This window comes from Drosophila subpulchrella, unplaced genomic scaffold (assembly GCF_014743375.2).
Source record: "Drosophila subpulchrella strain 33 F10 #4 breed RU33 unplaced genomic scaffold, RU_Dsub_v1.1 Primary Assembly Seq354, whole genome shotgun sequence".
Lineage (NCBI taxonomy): Eukaryota > Metazoa > Arthropoda > Insecta > Diptera > Drosophilidae > Drosophila > Drosophila subpulchrella.
In genome coordinates this window covers 11,438,832-11,459,588 of record NW_023665577.1, presented here as the reverse complement: position 1 = coordinate 11,459,588, position 20,757 = coordinate 11,438,832, and the positions used below count along the sequence as shown (strand labels likewise).

Genomic DNA, 20,757 nt, shown 5'->3' with positions numbered 1-20,757 from the left:
TTGTGTTAATTTTAAATGCTGCTCCTAGCTACGATTGGGATGCAGGCACGGGCACAAGGACAAGCACACCTGCCGGAAAAGTTTCTGTTGATTTAATTTACTTTTTTAGAATTTATGTTTGTGTTCCTGCTGCGTGTGTGTTTATTGTGTGCTTTTTTAAAAAATTGCCATACAAAGCAGACGTGCAAAATGTTTCGAAAGTTGCATGCGGTGTTGGGTTGGCTGCTTGTGTGTTCTTTCTGGCGTTGTTACGCCTGTTTGCCATTTCGCTTTTGAAGTTTCCAATGGCATCCACATCTATGGCGAGCAACTTGTGAATTTCAAAGAAAATGGAAATTAAATGAACTTGAAATTCTGAGCAGCTTAGACTAGAATATCGTACCCATACTCACTCCCAAATCACTGAAACAATGGATAGGATTTCTATCTGTGCGATTGACAGACTTTTTAAAGTATGAATACATTCCTAAGAACTTTAAAAAATATTTTCCTATAAATAAACAGAGTTTAATGTCAATGTCTGGCCAACGGAAAAAAAACCACATTTAATCATTATAACAAAACAACACTTTATTACTTTGCTTCTTTGCGATGAAAACGTACAAAATATAACTCCAATATAACTTCCAAGTTTTTAAATAATAAATCCAAAATTAACTGCGTATAACCATTAGGACACTTACATCGTCTATAGCGTTTTGAATACTATATTTGGTGCCTAGAAGAAATCAAGATTTATAAGTACTTTCTATAGTAGGTATTACTGCTGTGATATCTTACCTTTATCTACTTCAATCATGTCGCCGACACGTAGAGTAGCATGCACTTCATTCTCTTGGCCTTCGGACTGGGTTTGCACGGCAAACTCTCCGAATTGCACAATGAATTTCTAAAAAACATAACAGGTTCATAAAACTGAAAGCTAGAAATTGAAGAAACCTCTTTACTACTCACCAGAGGATGTACTTTGGCGCGCTTTGTGTTGCGAGTCTGGTGGGGCTGGAATCGCATATATCCCAATGTTGCCTTTTCCTTCGTATTGTAGAAAGCGTAGTCAATGCCATCTACCTGGGTGAAAACCAATTCATTTGCAGTAGCTGCAAGGACAAGAACACAATTGTTATTAAATATATTTACCATAATGGTAATTATGTATACTTACAGACACTCGCGCTTTCATCCGACATACCAGGAGTGGGTTGGAAATCGCGGACGCCTCGGAGCCAGTGCATCAGCTGAATGGAGGCTTCCTCCTGCTCGTCTCTAAGAGAAGTTGCCGGTGGCACTTTGGGCTCGGGCTCGGGCTCGGGTTCCGGCTCCGTTTCCGGGTAGTGATCGTTTCTGAAGGGTGTTGCGCAAGACGCCACGGCCTCTTTCGGCTCCGCGTCTGGTTCAGACTGTGTTTCAGTTTGCACAACTTCCTCTTGCTTCTTGCTTCGTCCTCTTTTCTTGGCAACCTTTTCAACCACTGTTTGCACCACTATTGGCGCCGTATCCTCCCACGCCAAGGGACTGATGCCAAGAGATTCCGAGTTTGGGATTGCCTCTGACCCTTTTTCGGCATTTCGTGGGGTACTGCTGCACAATGGTCCCCGGCTAACCAATAATTTGTCTACTGCAGCTTTCTTCGTTTTTGCGACACTGGCTTTCTTCGTTTTACTCAAATTTGCTTTTATACCTTTCGAGTTTTGGCTAGGAGGCTGTACGGAGTCACGCATGAAGCTAAACTGCGTAGGATCCATAGTATGGCACCAAGTCATCTGAAGTGGCACTTGACCTCGCTTGGAACGCCTGATACCGGCTAATGAGGCAGAAAATATAAATAGATATGTAAAATCTTAACATCATTATATATACTCACAGGTATCGTCCAAATTCACCGGAATCTTCGACAGCTTTAACTTGTCTACCTCAGACTTATTTTTCTTGGATCTCGCACGTGGTGCCGGTGCCTTTGGTTTCTTAAACACCACATCATCGTTCAAAACATCTTTTGACTGATTCTTTGCCATTCTTTGACTACGATGCAGAGCTTCCAGAGCCGCTCGACTCGTGCTGGGCACATCGTCTTCGTCCAAAGAACCCTCATGGACAGGCCGATTTTTGCTGCTCACATCACTTGACTTTGGAGCTGGCGGAGGAGTGGGAGTGTTTACGCGTAGGGATTCCATTTGTTCCGATTTCTCGATAATTTCTTCCTCTTGGGTGGTTGGATGAGCGTTTATTACATAATCAGCTTTAGGACTCTTGCGGTTATTTGAAAGATTATAGGACTTAGATGACCGATTGGGTAACTGATCAACATCTTGGCTTCTTGATACACTCTGAAGATTACGTTTCCTATTGCTAGATGAAGAATCAAAGGCACTTGGTGTCGATGCCGATTCCGGAGCTTTATCATCGGGACCTTCAATACATTCTAATGTAAGTGGTACTACTTCATCCTGCTGCCCCCGTTCCCCGTCTTCCACATCATCCGCAGTGATTGGAGGTGGAACGACTCCGCTCTTCTTCGCCTTTTGTACATTTGGATTTAGGTTGTCTGATTTGTTTCTTCTGCTCCTCAGACTCCTGGGTTGCTCAATTTCGCTATCGCTATCGCCGATTCCATTTTTCGGGGGCTCCGGTCGCTCCGTATTCCGATTTGTCGCGTTGTACTCAGCAGTTTTTCTTGTATTTTTCAGCGACTTCCTTGGTGGCTCATCGTTACGATCCTGTTCCTCTTCATCTTTGTTTTCCGTTGGGTTAATATATTCAAATGGAGGTGGTACCACTGAGTCTTTTTTAGTCTTTTGTCCACATTGTCTTGGCTGCAAACTAAGCTGCGGTTTATTTGATGGTTCGTCATTTTCATTTTGTTCCTCGACTCCTTCGTTCTCCTGTTGTTCAATATATTCAAATGGAGGTGGAACCAGCTCGTTCTCTTTCGTCTTTCGTCGAATCGACTGCTGTGATGGTCTGGCTCTTCCAATTCTTGGTTGCTCATCGTCTTCACTTTGTTCATTGTACTCCGGTGGAGGAGAAAAAAGATCGTCTTTATGACTTTTTCGTCCAATTGTGCTTCTGTTTTGTGTATTTACTAAATACTCTGGAGGCGGTGGTGCAATTTCAATGCTATCATTATTCCCAGTATTATTAAACTCTGGAGGAGCAGCCATCACGACATCATCGAAATCGAATCTAGTGCTGCGGCGCAAATTTTGCATCGATTGCGAATAGCGCAGGGAAGCGGGAGGAGGCGGAACAATTTGAATACTTTTACTCAGTCTTGGCAGCTTAACCGGCGATGACGAATCATAATCCTCAACGTTGGAGTCCCCCTTTGTGTAAAGACTTCGTTTGCTTTGCTTGGATAATTTTCGACGAGTTTCCATAGTATTGGAGAGGCCCAAATAGTTCTCAAGCTCCTTCGTCTGCAGAGTGAAATCGGGAGGGAAATTTTAATGAACTTCATTTATTTATTTCCTAAGACAACTCACCATTGGTGGATCCCGTCGCTTAGAGCGCGGTCGGCCTCTCTTCGATCGCTCACTGCTTCTTCGTAGATTACTACGGGTTCTTCGCTTAACCGGCGAATACTCCTCATCTGAATCGGAATAGGAGGATGGTTTTCCGGGCAATCCGTCGCGCTCGTCCATCATATTTCTCCGCATAAGTTCCTGCTGAATAAGCATCTCCGAACGGCGCTTGTGGCCATTTAAAGGGACCGCCTCGTCTGAGATGCGCTTGCGCAGATCCAAAATCTCATAGTTGCTCATGCGGGCCAGTTCGTTGGCGAACTGCTCCCCATTAATGGGAGCACTGGGGGCCTTGTTTAGTGGTACTGTTGTCATACGGGGCTTAGTCTTCTTCGCATTGTCCGACCGGTGTAAGTTAAGCAGGTGCATGGAACTCTCCTTAGTTTCGGCAACTCGAACCCGGTTGCTATTGCGCAAGCGTCGCTGGCGAGTTGTGTTGCCGCCCGGGGGGGCTAGATTCAATGCCGCTGAGCTGGGCTGTTCGTCACTTTCGTCGTCGGTCATAATGGCGTCTACATTTTCTACGACCCGCGAAGATTGGCCTTTCGGTTTCGGGGAAGGGGCAGCAGCAAAACTTTTAGCGGAAGATACCGGCTGGGAAAACGACCTGAGAAGTGGAGATGTCGGAGGAGTTTCTACCTGGCCAGAATTCCGCCTTGGATTGGTTGTGTTTATCACCACAATTGGGCCGCTGGCATTCCGCGACAGAGTCTGCACCAGGTCTCCCAGATCCTGTGGCTGAGTTTCCGGCACCACGAACTCCGGTTGTGGCTGCGATTGCCAGGTAGTTTCATGACTCGGTCGTTGTGGTGTGTCAGGCACTGTTACTTCTTGATTCGTCCGCTTTAACTTCACCACTGGTGATTTGATAATTGGTTCACAGCGATGTGAAGGTGAAAGCAGCAGCTGTCCCGGAGCTGGACCTTTTTCCATGGTGTAAGTGCGTCGCAAACCCGCCACAGATTGTGAAGACGGGGTCAAGGGACGCGTGTGCGGTGACCGACCAGTGTACTCCAGCTGCAGGACATTGTTGTAAAAGGAATTCTGCCGTTCCTTGCAGATTTGATCAATTTCAGCGGCGAGAATAGAAGACCTGGAAGGGGACTTCACCTCTGGCGTTAAAGAATTTTTCGCTGGTTTTTCTGCTGGCTTCTCGGGTTGCACCGCCGGCTTTTCAACTGGCTTTTTTTGTTTGTCTGCTGGGTTTCCCGCAGCTTTAGCATCATCCTGTTTAGTTTTCTCTGCGCAGGGTGTGCTGCTTATTTCTGGGACCTACAAGATTTGATTTCAGATAAGATTAAGACTTTTCTGGAGATGTGTGGCACCTACAAAGTTTACGGGACTGGATAGGCTGCGGGTCAGGTTGATGGCCTCTTCGAACTCAGGGAGCAGTTGGCGTCCGCAGCTTCGGGATCGCCTGCGGATGGCATGTCGGCGTAGCTTGTCGGAGCCCGGAACATTTCCGCTGCGGCGCAAGGATCGTCGATGATTTGGCGACAAAGTGGGCGAGGTTGTGGGCGGCGGCTGATTCTCATTGGATGCCTGGTCCACAGGCGGCTTATTGGGTTGCTCGGGGACGGCATCGGATGCAGTGGTTAACTCCCGCAACACTGCAGGCTGCACTTCTGGTACCTTGGCCTTGGGCTTGATCTTCTTGATCAGTGGCGCCTCAAAATCCAAGTCAAAGTCGAGATTGAAGTTACCAAAGAGATTGCTGTTCTGTGGCGGCTTGTTCTCGGCCAACTTGCGCAACATGAAGGCTGCAAAGCGCTCCTTGTCCTTTACCGGCTGGCTGAGGATCTCGTCCAGCTCCAGAGTGTCATCATTCTGGGGCTTCGACCTGGAAATAGTTGGGTGTACTCTGCGTTAGTACGGTTTTCTGCATGGTTTTCTGTGATCCATGATCGCGATCTTACATTTTGGCTATGGTCACTTGACCTCTTACGCTTCTTACATAAATTACTACAATTAAACACAACTTATTTCACTAATTTCACACAAAATTTCTAAATTAGTCAAAGGATGCGACGCTTTCTATTGGTGTTGCCAGAAACCTTTAAAGACGCGCCTAAGTACGGTGCTGCCAGACTGTTGAACGCACAGGGCTGTCGAACATTTAAAAAGTTGAAAGTAGCTATAAATAGCTAAAAAGTAACTGTTTTTATTTTCTGCGGGGTGTGGATTGGCAATTAAAGATATATTAGATTGCTAAAAATAATTACATCTTAATCATTTTGATTTTGATTAAAACTATTGATAAAATTTATTCCTTTATGAAAAGTCGTAAAAAATCCAGGATTCCCAATTAGAATGTTTAATTAGTCCTTTAAATCATGTATATAAAAACTAGTTAATCTTTATTTATAAACAATATTAAAAATTAATTTTATGTTACCTGATTTTAAACGTGTTGTCTATGTGTTTAAAACTACGATACTTTTAACCAGCATAATATGCCAGAATATATTTAGACCATCTGGCAACGTCTATTAAATATCGTATTTTCCGACTAAAATTATACTAAATATTGAAAAGAAGGCAGTTTGTATTTGTTTTGTTAACAACTTTTCACAATTATCACATTTTTCAAATATAAAAGCTTCCGATTTAGCTTTTGAACAGCGGAAAATTATTTTGAAGCGTCTGTAAGGACGGCAATGTAGGCAGGGTGGGAAATTTAAAATCATTGTTGATAAGGATAAACACTCATTTTTTGTGGATGAAAGTTCCATGACAGTTTCCTGCAGACGCTTAAAGGCAACCTAAGCCTGGAGGAGGTGGTGGCTAAATACTCTTTATCCGTGGATTTGTTCCTGCTGCCATGATGACCGCCACCGCCGCCTTTAACAACCAGGAACTAAATCAGACAGGATACAGAGGTTCCGATTTGCCACCCAAAGCAGTGGGAATCTCAGTGTTTCAAGACCCTGCGTGCTCGGCTCGAGAAGCACAGGGATCTGTAGTGCAAACAAGGTCTAATGGTAAGGCAGGGATTGAGATACTAGGTTATCAATTATCCATTAAATTAAAGATTCAGAATGACTAAAAAAATAATTAATAGCTCTTATTATATGCAATTAATCTGCTTTCAGATTGTGAGCTTTATGGACCACAACATTCTGTTCGGCATAGATTATAAGAGTGTGTTATTTATTAATGTGTTTTATAGTTATTCGAATGTTTTAGTCAGCACATATGGTCCAGGCTAGAGATTCAGCGTGATCATTTGAACTTCTTGCCGCCCTTCCTCGCCGCAGATGCATCCACCGTGGGCACCTGGATGGAGTAGTACTTTGTGGAGATCCTGTTCAGGAAGTAGAGGCCCACCAAGGAGAACAGGACACTGGTGGTGGCGCAGACGCGATGTACGATCCCCGCTGCGGCCACCGTGAGTGAGAGGCAAAAGAGGATCTCCGGCAGCAGCTTGGCCTGGAAGTCTTGGCCAAATATGATCATCTCCGCGTTGGAGACGCATGTGAGGCTCAGAATGAACAGCCAGGAGAAGAGGTATCCGCCCAAAAGCACCTTCAGCTGCGAGTCGTTGAACCATTCGGAGCAGAATCGCAGTGTGGCGAAGAGGACGACGCTCAGGAGTCCCGAGATAATGGAGGACACCAGTGTGCTCTTGCTGCTCATCGAGGCGGCTGCAAAGGATCGGGTTTTGGTTTCTGTTGGCCGCAATTTCCCATAATTTGCTTACACATATTTTATTTTTTCTACCAGCCGGCGTCTTTCATGTACGTGTTAAATATCGATACCTTTCCACCTATTTGTTTGTTATTATCGATACTTGTACTATATTATCCATTTTACAAGGCACGTTTAAAAGAATTTATCATATCATTAGCGAGATAAAAAATATTATATTTCAAACGTATCTTGTCTTTAATCTAAAATTAAACCTTAAGTATTTTCCCGACTATCGATACATTTAAACGATTAGTCACCGTTGATGTGGCAACGCTGCGGCTTTCGTGGTGAATGGCCAACCGAGCAATAACATTGCATTTAAGCACAATTTTTATAAATTATAAATTATAACTAAAAAACGCCCTCAACATGTCCTCCCTGCTGAAAGTGGCCACCAGTACAATCAGGAGTTCCATCATAAAAGTGCGCGGCGTGGCCACCACAACGCCCAGACAGATAAAAGAAAGTGAGTTCCACAGACCTCCATGGGGTGTTTCATAACCCCTCCGAAGGGGAATAGTACAAGAACTAATGGATTTCTTGGTTTAAATACCACTTCCAGTCCAGGAGAAGCAGGAGAACAATGTGAAGATCTTCGAGGGCGTTAATGTGGAGTCGCCGCGTGCCGTCCTTATGCTCAAATCCGCCTGCCAGACCAACTTCTGCCCGGAGTGCACTCTGGGCCTGGACATCAAGCACACGGATGTGCTAATCCTGTCGCAGTACGTCCGCTCCGACGGCTGCATGCTGCCCAGGCGGATCACCGGTTTGTGCCACCGGCAGCAGAAGAAGATGGGCACCCTGGTGACCATGGCCCAGAAGGCGGGACTGATGCCCAATCTGGCACCTGAGTGGAGCAAAAAGGATCCTAAGAAGCGCTTCGGTTGGCGCAAGTTCAACAAGTACTTCCTGGAGTCCACAATTAAATACTAGTGTTAAATGCAATAAATGTGTTAATAGAGGTACTTCGTCGGTTGATTAGGATTACACTTGGCCTTAACTTCTCTGGGAGTTCATCTATTATTTTGGTTTCAAATCGAGTAATGTAAAATAAGACAATTTATAGTCACATCTAAAAAGAATTGTTTTTAATTTTAAAAACAAAGTGTGCTGGATCATTTAGCTTTATTAATTTGGTCACACTGCTCAAGCGTCACTTTGTTTATAATTTCTTTGTTCCCGCAATTTTTCAAAGCTTTACTTGCACAATGAGTTTTTTAAGCAATAGCGGCACGGTTCATGTAGAAGTTCGCGTGAAAAACGAATTGTGAGTATAGTCTGCCGGAAAAGTGAATAAATATTTTAAAAAATCCTTTTGCAGTCGCCTTAGTGAAATTCGCAACGGTCTAGAGCGCGCTTTGTTGGCTTATTTTCAGTCGACCAGCAGTTTACCCAGAAATTTGGCATTCCAGCCGGACATCATTCAAGTTCAGCGTCAATACTTGGAGAGTGTGCTCCTGGAGCGCGACAACGGCGACGGCAAGGCATGGCAGAACACCGAGATCAAGTACCGCTTCCATTTCTATATGACCCAGCGGGTAGAGGCAACTGGTGGACTCTTCCCAGCAGGAGGTAGTGGAGACTCGGATGACATCGATAGCGTCGTTTCGGCCAATCATGTCCTCCTGCCGGCCGTTCAGTTTGTGGGCCTGTGGGAGAACCTCATTTACGAGACCGGACTGAAGGAGAAGGTAAGGGGAGCACTGTATATATGTAGATACCAGCACAAAACAACTCGATCTTACAAATTTTCCGCTCCAGCTCCTGAAGTTTGCTCTGTCGGCACTCACTTTCTCGCAGCACCGGGTGGACATGAATGTGATCGCCTGCAACCGGCTGTTGCTGCTTCATGGACCACCGGGAACGGGAAAGACGAGCCTCTGCAAGGCCTTGGCCCAGAAGTTGGCCATACGCACCCAAGGAAGCTATGCGTACACCCACCTGGTGGAGATCAACAGCCACAGCCTGTTCTCCAAGTGGTTCTCGGAGAGTGGCAAACTGGTGGCGCGCCTGTTCTCGAAGATCTCGGAACTGGTGGCGGATCGTAACAATCTGGTCTGTGTGCTGATTGACGAGGTGGAGTCGCTGGCCTACGCCAGGAGTGCCATGTCTAGTAACGAGCCCAGAGATGCCATGCGGGTGGTGAACGCGGTGCTGACTCAGCTGGATGACATTAAGGCCTGTCCCAACGTACTCATCCTGGCCACATCCAATCTGGCTCAAAGCATTGACCTGGCCTTCCTGGATCGTGCCGACGTGCGTCTGTTTATCGGGTACCCCGGTATGCCCGCTATTCGAGCCATATACAAGGGCATGTTGGCTGAGCTAATGACGGCGGGAGTTCTGCAGCGCGAGGCTCTGGAGGCGGAGGACGCCGAGGAGGGACTTCTGACCCAATTGGCTGAGCGGAGCATTGGACTAAGTGGCCGAACGCTGCGTAAGCTGCCTCTTTTGGCCCATGCCCAGTACACCAGCAGCGATCTCTTCGAACTGGACCAGAAGATCAGCCTGTCGGACTTTCTGGACGCCATGCTGGAGGCTTTAGAGCAGCATTTGGCCGAACAACGCCTCTTGAAAATCGAGTCCTTGGAGGAGCTCTAAAGCAACAGCAAAGCTCACACGAAAAAATGCATTTACTGCACCTATTTTAAGTCCATCAAATGCGATACTTTGTAAACTTCAATTTGCTGCTATGAAAAACAATCCGGAGCAGAGGCACGGGTCCAATCCCTATTCTGTTTGCTGCCTCGTTTCATTTGCACACGACACAGAGATTTTCCTCATTTCTTTATCCGGCTTTTGATGTGAAAATCAAGCGTGAAATCTTGTTATTTGCTTGCAAGCCCCCACATCCACATCCACTGCCCTTTCCAACATCCACATCGATATGCACGGACATCGGACCCTACGCAATCTCAGCACTTTTGCCTTGCCTGTCCTGTCCTTCACATTCGAGTGTAGGAGCACTCTCAAGTCCGGCACACATCGAAGCTATTGGATGCTGGTGGCACTTCTGCAGGAAGAAGGGGTGAGTTTGGTGGTTAAGGACACCAAGTTATTGCAGGGGCAAGTGACGACTAATCAAATTTTTTGACGATTTGATTCTGTGTTGATGCTGCCTGTTGATCCGTATCATCCGTTTTGAAGCCACTCAGTCAATTGCAGTCGTTGCATTAGCTTAGTCTGAAAATATGGGAATCTAAAGGGTGGAGTGTAAATCCAACAGCCTGATTGAATTTTCCCATAAAATAGATGCCAGTTAGTCCGCACACTGAACCTTATGTTTGGTTGAAAAGGACTTTTAATTCCTTGGTAATGGTGGAATCCAACAAGAAATTAAATACCTGGAAGGTACTATCAAAGGTATGGTAATCACATTAAAGTCACTGTTTCTAAATGTTTTTCTAAGTACACAGATTCAATATTTACTTAAATTCATATAAGTAAGACCCATGAGGGTGTAAAAATTCCCTGTCTTAAAAGCGGTGTTGTTGCTGGGCGGCTTTAATTAAATCAGGACAAATACCCACCATTGGATTTGCGCAATGAAGCAAGGAGTAAGGAGTCTGGGGATAGGTGGCATCGATAAACCGAAAGACAGTAAAAATAGACAAGTAGGGGCGCCATCGAATTATGTGAACGAATAGCTGCAAGGCTAATAAAATGTAGATGTGCTACTCGGAGTTGGGGAGTGCGATAAAACAGATTCCTGTTGATGAAAATGTGATGCCATGCTCATGGGTGATTCCGCCCATTGTCCTCCTGCCCGGGCATATAAAATATACGGGGTTTATTAGCCACACGGTTACGGAATCACAGCAGTATCTAAATGGGCAACAGCAAAAATAGCCTGAAAAGCACTATTTACTATATTAAGAGTTAGGGTAGCTTTTTTATTTTTATACCTGTCACAAATATTCTGAGAGATAAATTAGATTTTTAATGATAAAGGAAGTTAAGTAATTGGTTTTTAATTTTACGTTTTTTGACCTAGTTCAGATACACCGTTTTTTAAATCATTTTAAAATAGAGGAAAACGTGTCCTTGAGGCGAGAAAAGTTTCCAATTCATCTGGCATTCGGTTGTTGATTTTTACATTCCATGGTAGAACGCGTTGTTTGTCTGTTCCGGTCGTGTGTTACAAGTATCTATATTTACTGTTTAACGTTTTATTTTAGCAGCAAGGACTACGATTCCAGCTATGTATAAATGGGCTTTGAATGCGGCATTCAGTGGGTATTGCCTGGTACCATTTTCTCTCCGTCTGCTGGTTTTGTCTGTGCCAACAATTGAATACAAGTACAAAGAGGTAAATAAACATCCAAAATCATCGCCATTCTATGCTGCAGGATATCACCAGTCTAACATAACAGAGGATTTCAAATTGAAGGTAAATTGTAACTTATTTTTAAATTTAAACATATTCACTAGGAAGTTCAAATTCCGAACTCTTGATGGAAAACTAATGGTTATCTAGTATAGAAATATATAGAGGAGCTACATAATGGTAGTGAAATTTGGGATGTTCCCTTCTTTATGAACAGAGCGATTCCGCATAAAGTTCAATATAAATATGTAACATTTTTCGGTCGATTGCAGTTCCCAAAATGTACCATGTAGCATCCTTCTGGATCCCCCGGTGCGGACCCTCCGGAAGTTCCTCCCCCGCACAATCATGCAGTTGCATGGAGAATTGAACCATTGATGGTTACGTTTATTTATGTTTTCCTTGCTCTGTGTGTGTGCGAAGCCTGTAAGCAGCATTTTGCAATTGCATTTCAGCAATATGGAAAATTCCCATTGTTATCCAATGCGACTGCTGTCGATATTGTTGTTGCTCCTGTTATTGTTGCTTGGGAGCAATTGTTTCTTGTTTATTGTTTGGATTTGTAAGCTTACCGTTTTGCGGCGTTAAGAAATTTAAATTTCCACCCGAACAGTGGTAAATGCTTTAATATTGGCCCAAGCTCTGTCTGAAATTGGAAAACTAAAAACGGAAGCACTTGCCTATTTACATTCGCACAAAATACCTGGACTTACAATGGGATTGAGAATTTGTGATTGTTGTAAGTCTGGATTAATATTTCATACGGGTATAAATTGCTGTTTGTAAGGCAATTAATTCTGAACGGAGTATTTGTACAGCAGAAAGATGAGTTCTACTTTGGGTCCCTTTCCCTGATCAAAATGCAAATAAACATTTAATGAAGTATTCTGTTTTATTAGTTAATTAATTACCTTGGATGAACAATATGTTTTTTAGTTTGATTATTTACTTGTGGCTTGAATTTGATAATAGCCTATAAACATACGGCAAATCTCAATTCACTGAGTTTGTTATTACAATAAATCAAAATTCAGCAATGCTAAATATCTATAAAAAATCAATTAACACAAAAAATATTGTTAAAACATAATTAAAATTATGAATACATTGTAAAAGATGTGAAAAAAAGCAATATTATTAAGTTTAATGGCCTCATAAAAATGTAGTGGAATTTTTTTATTAATGCCAGTCAACTTTTCTTTTAGCATTTTAAAATGTAAATAATATTTTTTTAAGATATATTAATTTAAGAAGAAGCACATTGATGAATTATTTAAACCCGTTTTATATTGTTAAAGTTCGATGCAGCTTAGATTTAATTTAAATTTTTGCGGTGGGCCTGGCGCCAGATTACATCGATTTCGCGTATTCCAATAACCAACCCCTCTTTTGGCCACAAATTGCAGCCGCTGCAAACATATTCTCGGGTAAAGGAAACGCGAAATTGTTTAGTTATTGAAAAAAGGGGTCGTTAATTATGTATCCTTGGCCAAGAATTTTCTTTGCCAACTTTCGGCCAAAATAAATATGGGAAATATGGCGAAAAAGCCCGAGCCAGCCGCACAATATCCGAAAATGGATAGCAACACAAGATAGTACCAAATTTCATTTCAGCAGCCACAGAAACGCGGTTTCAATATTTTCAAAGTTCACTTTTACTATACGAAACAAGATGGTAGAGTAGGAAAACCGGATACTATCACAGAATGTTTAAAAAATGGATTGTAAACAGACCCGACACTCTCAGTTCACAACAAGTACATAACTTTAGTATTAGATGCTCGGTTCCTCTTTTCAATCCACGACAACCATCGTCAAGTAAACTAAGTCAACTCATAGAATATGCACTACAGCAAGCACGTATGAAATGTTCTCAAAACGATAAGGAATATAAATGGGTACCTTAGTAAATTATTTTAAATGAAAACCAATCTATTGTCCTTGAAAAGTTCAGGTTTTCTTTTAAGTTTATGTCTTAGATTTCAATATTGAAGGGAGTTTTTAGTAGAATGAAATAGATCCTATATCTTAAGGTCTAAAAACGAAAATGGTTACCAAACTAGAGTTCCAACATTTGACTAAAATTTGCGAATATAAAACTGGGAACTAGTTAAACTCGCGTTCACATTTGTATGGCGGCGTTTCTGTGTGTGTTATTTATGCTTAGAACGTGACTGGAAATATGAAATGCAGCAAATGTGTTTACTTAAATGAAGTGAGTGAAAATTGACAAATACACACAGAGGCACACCCACAAGACGACTAAAATGCAGTCCAAGGGCGGCTCGAATGGGAGTAGGAAAAGGAGGCGTGGCCGGGGTCACATCCGACTAGCGAGCTTAGGGCACATGAGAAATACGCCAAAAATGGCAATGACGCTAATCCCTTGGCCGGCGCAACTCTCACACATACGGGTGCACCAGTACAGTGGGCATTCGTCCAAATCCGATTCTAGAATTCGATTTCTCAAAAAAGGTGACCCAGAAATGCATATCCATAGTCTCGGATGCCGATTTTAGAATGACATACCTTAAAAAAAATGTATATAAATTTGTTTGATTATCATTTTTAGGCAAGGTGATTTTTTGTGTCACTTCCTAAGTTCTTCAATTTCCGAGGCCCGACTGTGGCGCACATTTCGAACCAACACACACTGTGCGGAAATATGTCAAATTCAATAACAGCCAAAGTGACGTGCTTCCTGATCCGCACCCCTTGGAAACCCTTGTCCAGGATAAATCTGGCGAAGAAGAAGGAGCAGCTACTGTGGCGCCAAACTCTGGACAATGGCAGCCAACTCTATTTCCCTGCACCCCTCCTTTATGTCCTGCAGCATCCCCATTCTACTGGCCATATAAAAATGTACGATTTCTCTTCATTTGATGAAACGAAATACAATTTCTCAACGAGCAACGCAACTGAACGCAAAAAAGTTGGTTGCAATTGCAATTTTCTTGCCAAATCAGCGCACGCTGCTTGGTATATTGACATTTTTAAAAGCCAATATTTCTCTGACTTGCAGAGCCATTGGGTTTCTTTTTCGCGAAAAAGAAACACACACACAAAGTACGTCCAAAGTTGGTTTCACGAATTAATTTATTTGAGTTCGACAATGTATAAATATAGATTGAATGAGGCCCACGCAAACAATAATAAAAACCGGCACGACTTGAGGGAAGTTTAAATAAAATACAATGTCCTCTTTAATTTAAAATATATTCTTTTGAAAGAGAGTTAAGTTTTCGAATTCAGTGTGTAAATATTAAAAATATTTACTATAGTTGTGGTACTTGTTATTTATATCCTGGACATGAAACATTTTGTGCCAGAAAAGACCTTTGTTTTAAGAACTGCTCACCTGCATTGCCCTCTAATTAGCCTAGGTGGTTAGGTCAATCCACCTTCCTGTGTCGCTGCAATTACACTGATTAATGGCGGTTTTGGCACCCCCCAAGAATGCCTGCGGTTTACCACCCACTTCCGTCCCTTTTTTAACTATTTGCTGCAGAGTGAGGAACCAGTGAACTGGGAATGGCAGTCGAAAGGAAACTTTTTGCTAGCACAACTTTGGCAAGTGAAAACTGCAAACGCAAATGAAATTAGTCGAAACTATTTGGGCATTTCCGTGGCAATGAGCCGGCCATCCACTCCACGCCAATTTCCATAGGCATCGACATCCGCATCCTCGACCGATTTTACATTCACACTGGCAAAGTCAAGTTCGTGACGCGCGTTATTTCTAATTATATTGGGGAGGTTCCTACAGACCACGCCTAAATTTGGCACTGGAAAAAATATTACTATGTTCAATAAGAATTTTTATATATACAACACAACTTTTGACTTTTGCATAAGAATATCGATATATATGATGTATTTTCAGTGATTTATTTAAGTTTTTTTTATTTAAAGCAAAGCTAATAGTGAACTGTTCTAATTTTTGAACAAATCGGGTATCCAAATTTCTGATATTTTCACAAAAAGAAATGGTTTGAAACCTACTTAACCCACATATGTAGTTATCGATAATTACATGCATCTAAACACAATTTTCTTCCTGTTTAGATCCCATCCTCCCCAGACTGGGCCCAATTTGATTTCCATTTGGTCGTGAGCCGACTTCTTTTCCCTGCTCGTTTTTAGTAATTTTAATTGAAAAAATTCTTCAATTTTGCCATCCATCTGACTGGCAGGTCGGTCCCGTCCTGGCCCGTTCGCATCTATCAGTCGACAGCCGTAGAAATGTAATTAGCCTGGCCCTAACCCAACCCCTAACGCCCCGTAAATCCACCGACTGTTGTCTGTTTGTGTCAACTTTTCAATTAAATATTCATAAAAAATGCAATTTGCCAGCGACTTCGGTGGGCGTAAAGATATCACGAAATTACTTTTAAGTGCTGCATAAGGTCAAGAGGCGTGCCTAAATGGCTAATATGCGATTGATTTGAAACAGGGCTGGATACTAAAAGGGTCTAAAAATAACGAAATAAAGGTTTTTGGTAAATTTGGGGATATTGCAAAGATTTTCAAGCAAACTACACCTATGGCCGTATGACACCTACATCAATCTCAACTAACTTATGGGACTTATGCATTATATCATATAAAGTTAGTAAAAACTTACTCAAGTGTCATAAGGCTTTTAACTATTAACTTTCGTATCCCAGTGATTATTTTGAAAAAGTACTCATAGATACAAAAAATGGTAACTCTGTTCATCGCTAAGGTTTTCCAATTGATGAACTATTAATTCATTAACCCACGTTGGCCCATTTCCGCTTTGCATCCCTGATAGTGCAGCATGTTAGCAAGTTCAAGCACAGGAAGGATTGGGGAATCTTTAATTAAATTGGTCACGGGGTGGCCAATCGTTTGTGCCAGGTGATTTTTGGGGGCAAAAAGAGCTTGGCGGAGTCGCTAATTCTAAAAGCACCAGTGCTTTGTCTGGCATCTGAAATTGGCCCTTTGTGCAAACGAAATGGCGATAATTAATCATTGCTACTGCGGTTAGTTGACCGCCCTTCGATTTGTTCCGTGACCTGCGATTCGCGCTAATCATTTGAGCAACTACTTTAATTAAAAACCTTCTGACCACACAATGTCACTGCCACATGATGTTGGCCGTTGAATTGTGGCCATAATCAGGAAAGGCATACACTTCAGGTGCTATACATTGTGCGCAGGAGGGCGAAGAATTTGTAGGATAGTTGTAGCAGCTAAAATAAATTAACTAAGTGAAACTAATTCTGATTAAAGAGGAAGTTTACCAAACTTACATCCGCTACGGTGACCAGTGAGACATTGAGGAATATTGTGGCCTTTAGGCGGCTGGGTTGTTGGGCCCTCTTAACGATCAGAACTAGCATCTTCCGATAGCGTAAATCTGCATGGAACCAGTCGTGGTTGTAGACCGCCTGGCCAATCTGCTCGCTCTGAAATTATATATTTCTAATATTAAGTTCTTTATATAATATTCAGGACATAAGCAGACATTTTTAATTTAAATCATATATGCAATGTATCATTTTAAGTAATATTGAAACTAATATCGAACGCACCGCATCTATGAGCCGTTGGGCGTGTGTGGCAATCATGAAGACCTGAACCATGGCGCAGAAGAGAAACAGGACTAGCATCACCAGGTTGTCGATCTTGCCACCGATGGTCATCTGGAATCCCACGAAGCAGATGATGAAAGATGAGGACACGAAGTTGCACAGCAGCGATACTCCGAATATCTCGTTGATGTCCTGACAGAGGTGCAGTAACCTCTGGTGATAGGCCACCACCGCTTGAATGAACTCCATGTCTCTTTGTGGCGATAGAGTCCCCGCCAGATGCCCCTGGATGTGCCCGGAAAGGCGGATGAAGTGCATCACCACCAGAGTGACCAAGGCGCACATCAACATATCCGCTGCCAGCTGACCCGAGAGACACGCCTGTCCAGCCAAATTCTGCGAGACATACATCAGGTAATAGCTAAATCCGGTACTCCAATCCCAGGGCACCCAACAGTAGTAGGGCAGCATCCTCTCAAATTTACGTACTCCCAGCCAGAAATCACAGACCAGATAGTAGACCGCCCAGTAGAGGTTGTAGGTCCAGATCAGCACCAAATGCATTCCAAAGTAAAACTTACTATAACGGCTATAGCCACTTAGGTGATACTTGACATTATATGGCTCCTGCTGATCTAATCGCTTCGGATGCAAGTTCTCCAATTCGTTAACCACTTGGGTGAGTCTGTTTCGCTGACGCCAAATGTGCCAGATCTTTAGATCCCCAACAATCACAAAACCAATGAAAGACAGATTCATGGTGGCCTCCAGGAAGTTGCTTCCCTTGCTGATCGCCAGGAATACGTAGATCAATTCCGAAACGAGCACTGCGTTCAGGTTCACCATCTGCCCAATGAACATCCAGTGGAGCAGGAGCTCCTTTCTTTTGTCACTTGCCTTGTGATCGTAGGCCAACATTCCAATCGATAGATAGAAAACATTTGCATACTTCAGAAAGCCATCCAATGGAATGGGATCGGATTTATCCTGCTCCTTGGGTTCTTGAGTTTTCTTCTTCGCTGCCATGTTGGAATTGTCCAATTTTCCGCTCCTTTGGTCCTCTATATATACCTATACCAAAAATTAGTGTCGAGCCCAGAGACCCCTGCGATTGCGATGATTTAATAATTTACTATTGCCGCACACACTGGGCAATTGCCACGCCCACTTGATTAGCATGTACACGGCGAGCATCTCTCAATTAGGGCGTTGTGAACCCGTCAGTTGGTCGTCCTGGGGGCGTGGTTAATTGCCCCTAACTTGAAATCGATGACTCCCACGATTAAGTGGCTCCCGAGTTGCTCACAAATGTCAGCGATTAGTTCGACCCAGGGTGGGCAATTGAGTGGACAAATGTCTTAATACTAAGGTGCCTTAAATTGTACCTCTGTTCTGGGTGATTCACTCCTGAATTCCGTTCAATTAAGATACTATCTATCAAATAATACAGTTTATTTCACTTGTAAAATATATTTTTAAATTGCTCTGGAAGATTTTCTATCTCATTTGGTTTTTATAAAACCACTTTATTTTCCTTTCATCTATAGAGCAAGTTTTTTGCGCTTTTGAACGTTGAACGTTGATTGTTGATGTTTTGTTTTCCGTTCGGATATCTCAAAGTATTTGGAGATCCATTTATGTGTTTTCTTTATGGCCTGCACAGCTTTTGTTTCGTCCTTGTTTTTGCTTCTTGACACACTTGCTGGGGCTGAGAGTGTGTCAGTGACATGGGTTTTTGCCTATTTCCTGTTTACACACACACACATCCAGTTGGCCGGTTGCAACGTATTCGGATTCCCATTTCTTCAGGGGGCAGATGACACCCAGTTTATGTCTGGATCAACTGTTTTGCTGCCTTCGAGTAATGCTGAATTTGCTTGCATTCTTTCTCACTGGAGGTTTATTCGCTCGTTTGTTTTAATGCAAAAAGTCCTAGGAATTTTGCAATTAATTTCGATTCAGGCGGGCCAAGTGAGATGACAGCCCGGCGAACCCTTTCTTTATCCCATTTCTGAATCAGAATCAGATCAGATGACTATGACTAACTGACCTCATTTGCGTATCGCATTCCTAATGAAATTTACATGACTATTTCGCCGCAGCAACGTTAATGAAGAGCATTTATACGCACAGCTGTCTGAATGCATGTGTGTAGTTTACCATATGAGATTTATTCTCAAATGCAATTAGCATTTTAAATTTATCTCATGCGGCGCACAATTTTTCACTCCTTAATGGCATTTGTAATGTTAAACCAAAATTAATTTAATAAATTGTTCCTGCCGCCCTTGGCGACTGTCAGCGTTATGCAATTTTAATGTATTTCTATTTGCCACTTTAAGTTTTTGCTCACTGTTTTTGGTTGCGAGTGCCTAACGATTTATGTGTAGAAAAAGTTATTGGAAACAAGTTGAAAAAACTGCGGTTACAGAAGTTTTATTGATTTTAATTATTTTATTTCAGTAATTGTCGATGGTGGCATAAAAAGTTAATAAAAAGGGATTTAAAGTGCAAAGGTAGTGGTACTAAACTAGAATGACAGTCGTCATTATTTCTGAATAATACAAATTAAATACGGGTCATCAAAAAGGTTTTATATTTTTATAAAAGTCAAGAAACCAGCTTAGGGTTGGTAATGTAATTGCATATTATTATTGCGCAAACTAGCTAAAATAACACACTTCGAAATGCATTTTATGATTATAAGCTTAGTTTTTAGCGAAAATGCTGGCTCACACTTGCAGGGAAACAGCTTTCGCTTTTTCGGCAGCCCTTTTTCCAGCTAATAATTATGCAGATTAATCTGCATGCATATAGCACACGTATGCCTCAGCGCCCCTTGGCTGTGGAACAAGGTCCTTGAGTTTCCGTTTGCATTTTGGGGCCGACCCCTCTGGACGGGTTTATCTGTGGCGAGGGCCAGAGACAAAAAAGGGGTCGGTGTGCCTATTTCGACGCCCCTTACTCTTCGTTTCAGACCCCCAAACAAAGCAATTATGTGTATATGTAACTTGCATAGCACACGATATCTACAGTTGTGCTTAAAGTGATAGAACTGTAGTTAAAGGACATTATATCGATCTTGTTTATCCTAAAAAATGTAGTTAAATTATTCGAAATACCAAAAAGAAGTCTTTATGTATCTGCAAAGCTTACGATACCTATAGTTATGATTAGTGTATTAGAACTGTGATTTAAGGATTTTATATCAATCTCGTTTACCCTAACAAATATAGGTTAATTATTCGAATGTATAATGCCAAAATGTAAGCTATTCCCATTCTGAAAAAATAAATTTTGTATTCCACTATTTTGCCCTCGAGTGTATATGCATATACATTGAGTATAAACATTTTCATTTATTTTCGTGTGTGTTTGCTGGTTTCTCTCGTTGTTGGTTAGTTTGTTGCAATGTTGCATATTATCAAAAACATTTGTAGCAGGAAAACAGAGCGCTGGATGAGTTTGAGTTGGTCGAAGGGCTGCCCTTTTTTTTTTTTGGAAGGGTTTGGGTTTGATCGGGGAAATGAAGGGAGTCCGTGTATATATTTTGGCTTCTGGCGCTTTTGAATGTTTGCCAAATGTTGTTGGCTTTGGCGTAATTGTTACACCAACACTGAAATGTGCAATGATAAGGCCGCGATATGTTTTTTTTATTTCACCA

At 42.4% G+C, this 20,757-nt stretch overlaps 5 protein-coding genes across 5 annotated transcripts; 2 read left to right on the top strand and 3 right to left on the bottom strand.

The window, feature by feature from the left end:
* Nucleotides 1-544: 544 nt before the first annotated feature.
* LOC119560658 lies at nt 545-5,575 on the bottom strand. Its single transcript, XM_037874226.1, has 8 exons — nt 5,435-5,575; nt 4,848-5,358; nt 3,480-4,790; nt 1,862-3,413; nt 1,163-1,801; nt 955-1,097; nt 781-889; nt 545-718 (listed from the first exon to the last, which is right to left on the bottom strand). Coding segments are annotated over exons 1-8 (4,332 nt in total). The 5' UTR covers nt 5,437-5,575; the 3' UTR covers nt 545-653.
* Nucleotides 5,576-6,647: 1,072 nt separating this feature from the next.
* LOC119560213 (protein KRTCAP2 homolog) lies at nt 6,648-7,330 on the bottom strand. Its single transcript, XM_037873573.1, has 2 exons — nt 7,219-7,330; nt 6,648-7,162 (listed from the first exon to the last, which is right to left on the bottom strand). Exons 1-2 carry the CDS (start codon nt 7,220-7,222, stop codon nt 6,741-6,743), a joined length of 426 nt encoding a protein of 141 aa, XP_037729501.1. The 5' UTR covers nt 7,223-7,330; the 3' UTR covers nt 6,648-6,740.
* Nucleotides 7,331-7,480: 150 nt separating this feature from the next.
* On the top strand, nt 7,481-8,173 carry LOC119561101 (28S ribosomal protein S18a, mitochondrial). Its single transcript, XM_037874995.1, has 2 exons — nt 7,481-7,674; nt 7,771-8,173. The coding sequence occupies exons 1-2, from the start codon at nt 7,578-7,580 to the stop codon at nt 8,139-8,141; spliced, it is 468 nt and encodes a 155-aa protein (XP_037730923.1). The 5' UTR covers nt 7,481-7,577; the 3' UTR covers nt 8,142-8,173.
* Nucleotides 8,174-8,214: 41 nt separating this feature from the next.
* LOC119561100 (pachytene checkpoint protein 2 homolog) lies at nt 8,215-11,598 on the top strand. The gene is made up of 4 exons (XM_037874994.1): nt 8,215-8,475; nt 8,530-8,899; nt 8,970-10,236; nt 11,390-11,598. The coding sequence occupies exons 1-3, from the start codon at nt 8,417-8,419 to the stop codon at nt 9,807-9,809; spliced, it is 1,269 nt and encodes a 422-aa protein (XP_037730922.1). The 5' UTR covers nt 8,215-8,416; the 3' UTR covers nt 9,810-10,236; nt 11,390-11,598.
* A 5,085-nt stretch (nt 11,599-16,683) lies between these two features.
* LOC119561103 (putative odorant receptor 85d) lies at nt 16,684-18,119 on the bottom strand. The gene is made up of 3 exons (XM_037874997.1): nt 17,094-18,119; nt 16,812-16,967; nt 16,684-16,751 (listed from the first exon to the last, which is right to left on the bottom strand). The coding sequence occupies exons 1-3, from the start codon at nt 18,117-18,119 to the stop codon at nt 16,695-16,697; spliced, it is 1,239 nt and encodes a 412-aa protein (XP_037730925.1). The 3' UTR covers nt 16,684-16,694.
* Between the last annotated feature and the right edge of the window lie 2,638 nt (nt 18,120-20,757).

Coding starts and splice junctions, on each gene's coding strand:
- LOC119561101 (XM_037874995.1), top strand. CDS start 7,578: ATGTCCTCCCTGCTGAAAGTGGCCACCAGTACAATCAGGAGTTCCATC. Junction 7,675..7,770: donor GCCCAGACAGATAAAAGAAA/GTGAGTTCCACA, acceptor TACCACTTCCAG/TCCAGGAGAAGCAGGAGAAC.
- LOC119560658 (XM_037874226.1), bottom strand. Junction 3,414..3,479: donor AGCGACGGGATCCACCAATG/GTGAGTTGTCTT, acceptor TTCACTCTGCAG/ACGAAGGAGCTTGAGAACTA. Junction 890..954: donor GCGCCAAAGTACATCCTCTG/GTGAGTAGTAAA, acceptor TATGTTTTTTAG/AAATTCATTGTGCAATTCGG.
- LOC119561100 (XM_037874994.1), top strand. CDS start 8,417: ATGAGTTTTTTAAGCAATAGCGGCACGGTTCATGTAGAAGTTCGCGTG. Junction 8,476..8,529: donor GTTCGCGTGAAAAACGAATT/GTGAGTATAGTC, acceptor ATCCTTTTGCAG/TCGCCTTAGTGAAATTCGCA. Junction 8,900..8,969: donor AGACCGGACTGAAGGAGAAG/GTAAGGGGAGCA, acceptor TTTCCGCTCCAG/CTCCTGAAGTTTGCTCTGTC.
- LOC119561103 (XM_037874997.1), bottom strand. CDS start 18,119: ATGGCAGCGAAGAAGAAAACTCAAGAACCCAAGGAGCAGGATAAATCC. Junction 16,968..17,093: donor CCCAACGGCTCATAGATGCG/GTGCGTTCGATA, acceptor ATATAATTTCAG/AGCGAGCAGATTGGCCAGGC. Junction 16,752..16,811: donor CACTGGTCACCGTAGCGGAT/GTAAGTTTGGTA, acceptor AATTTATTTTAG/CTGCTACAACTATCCTACAA.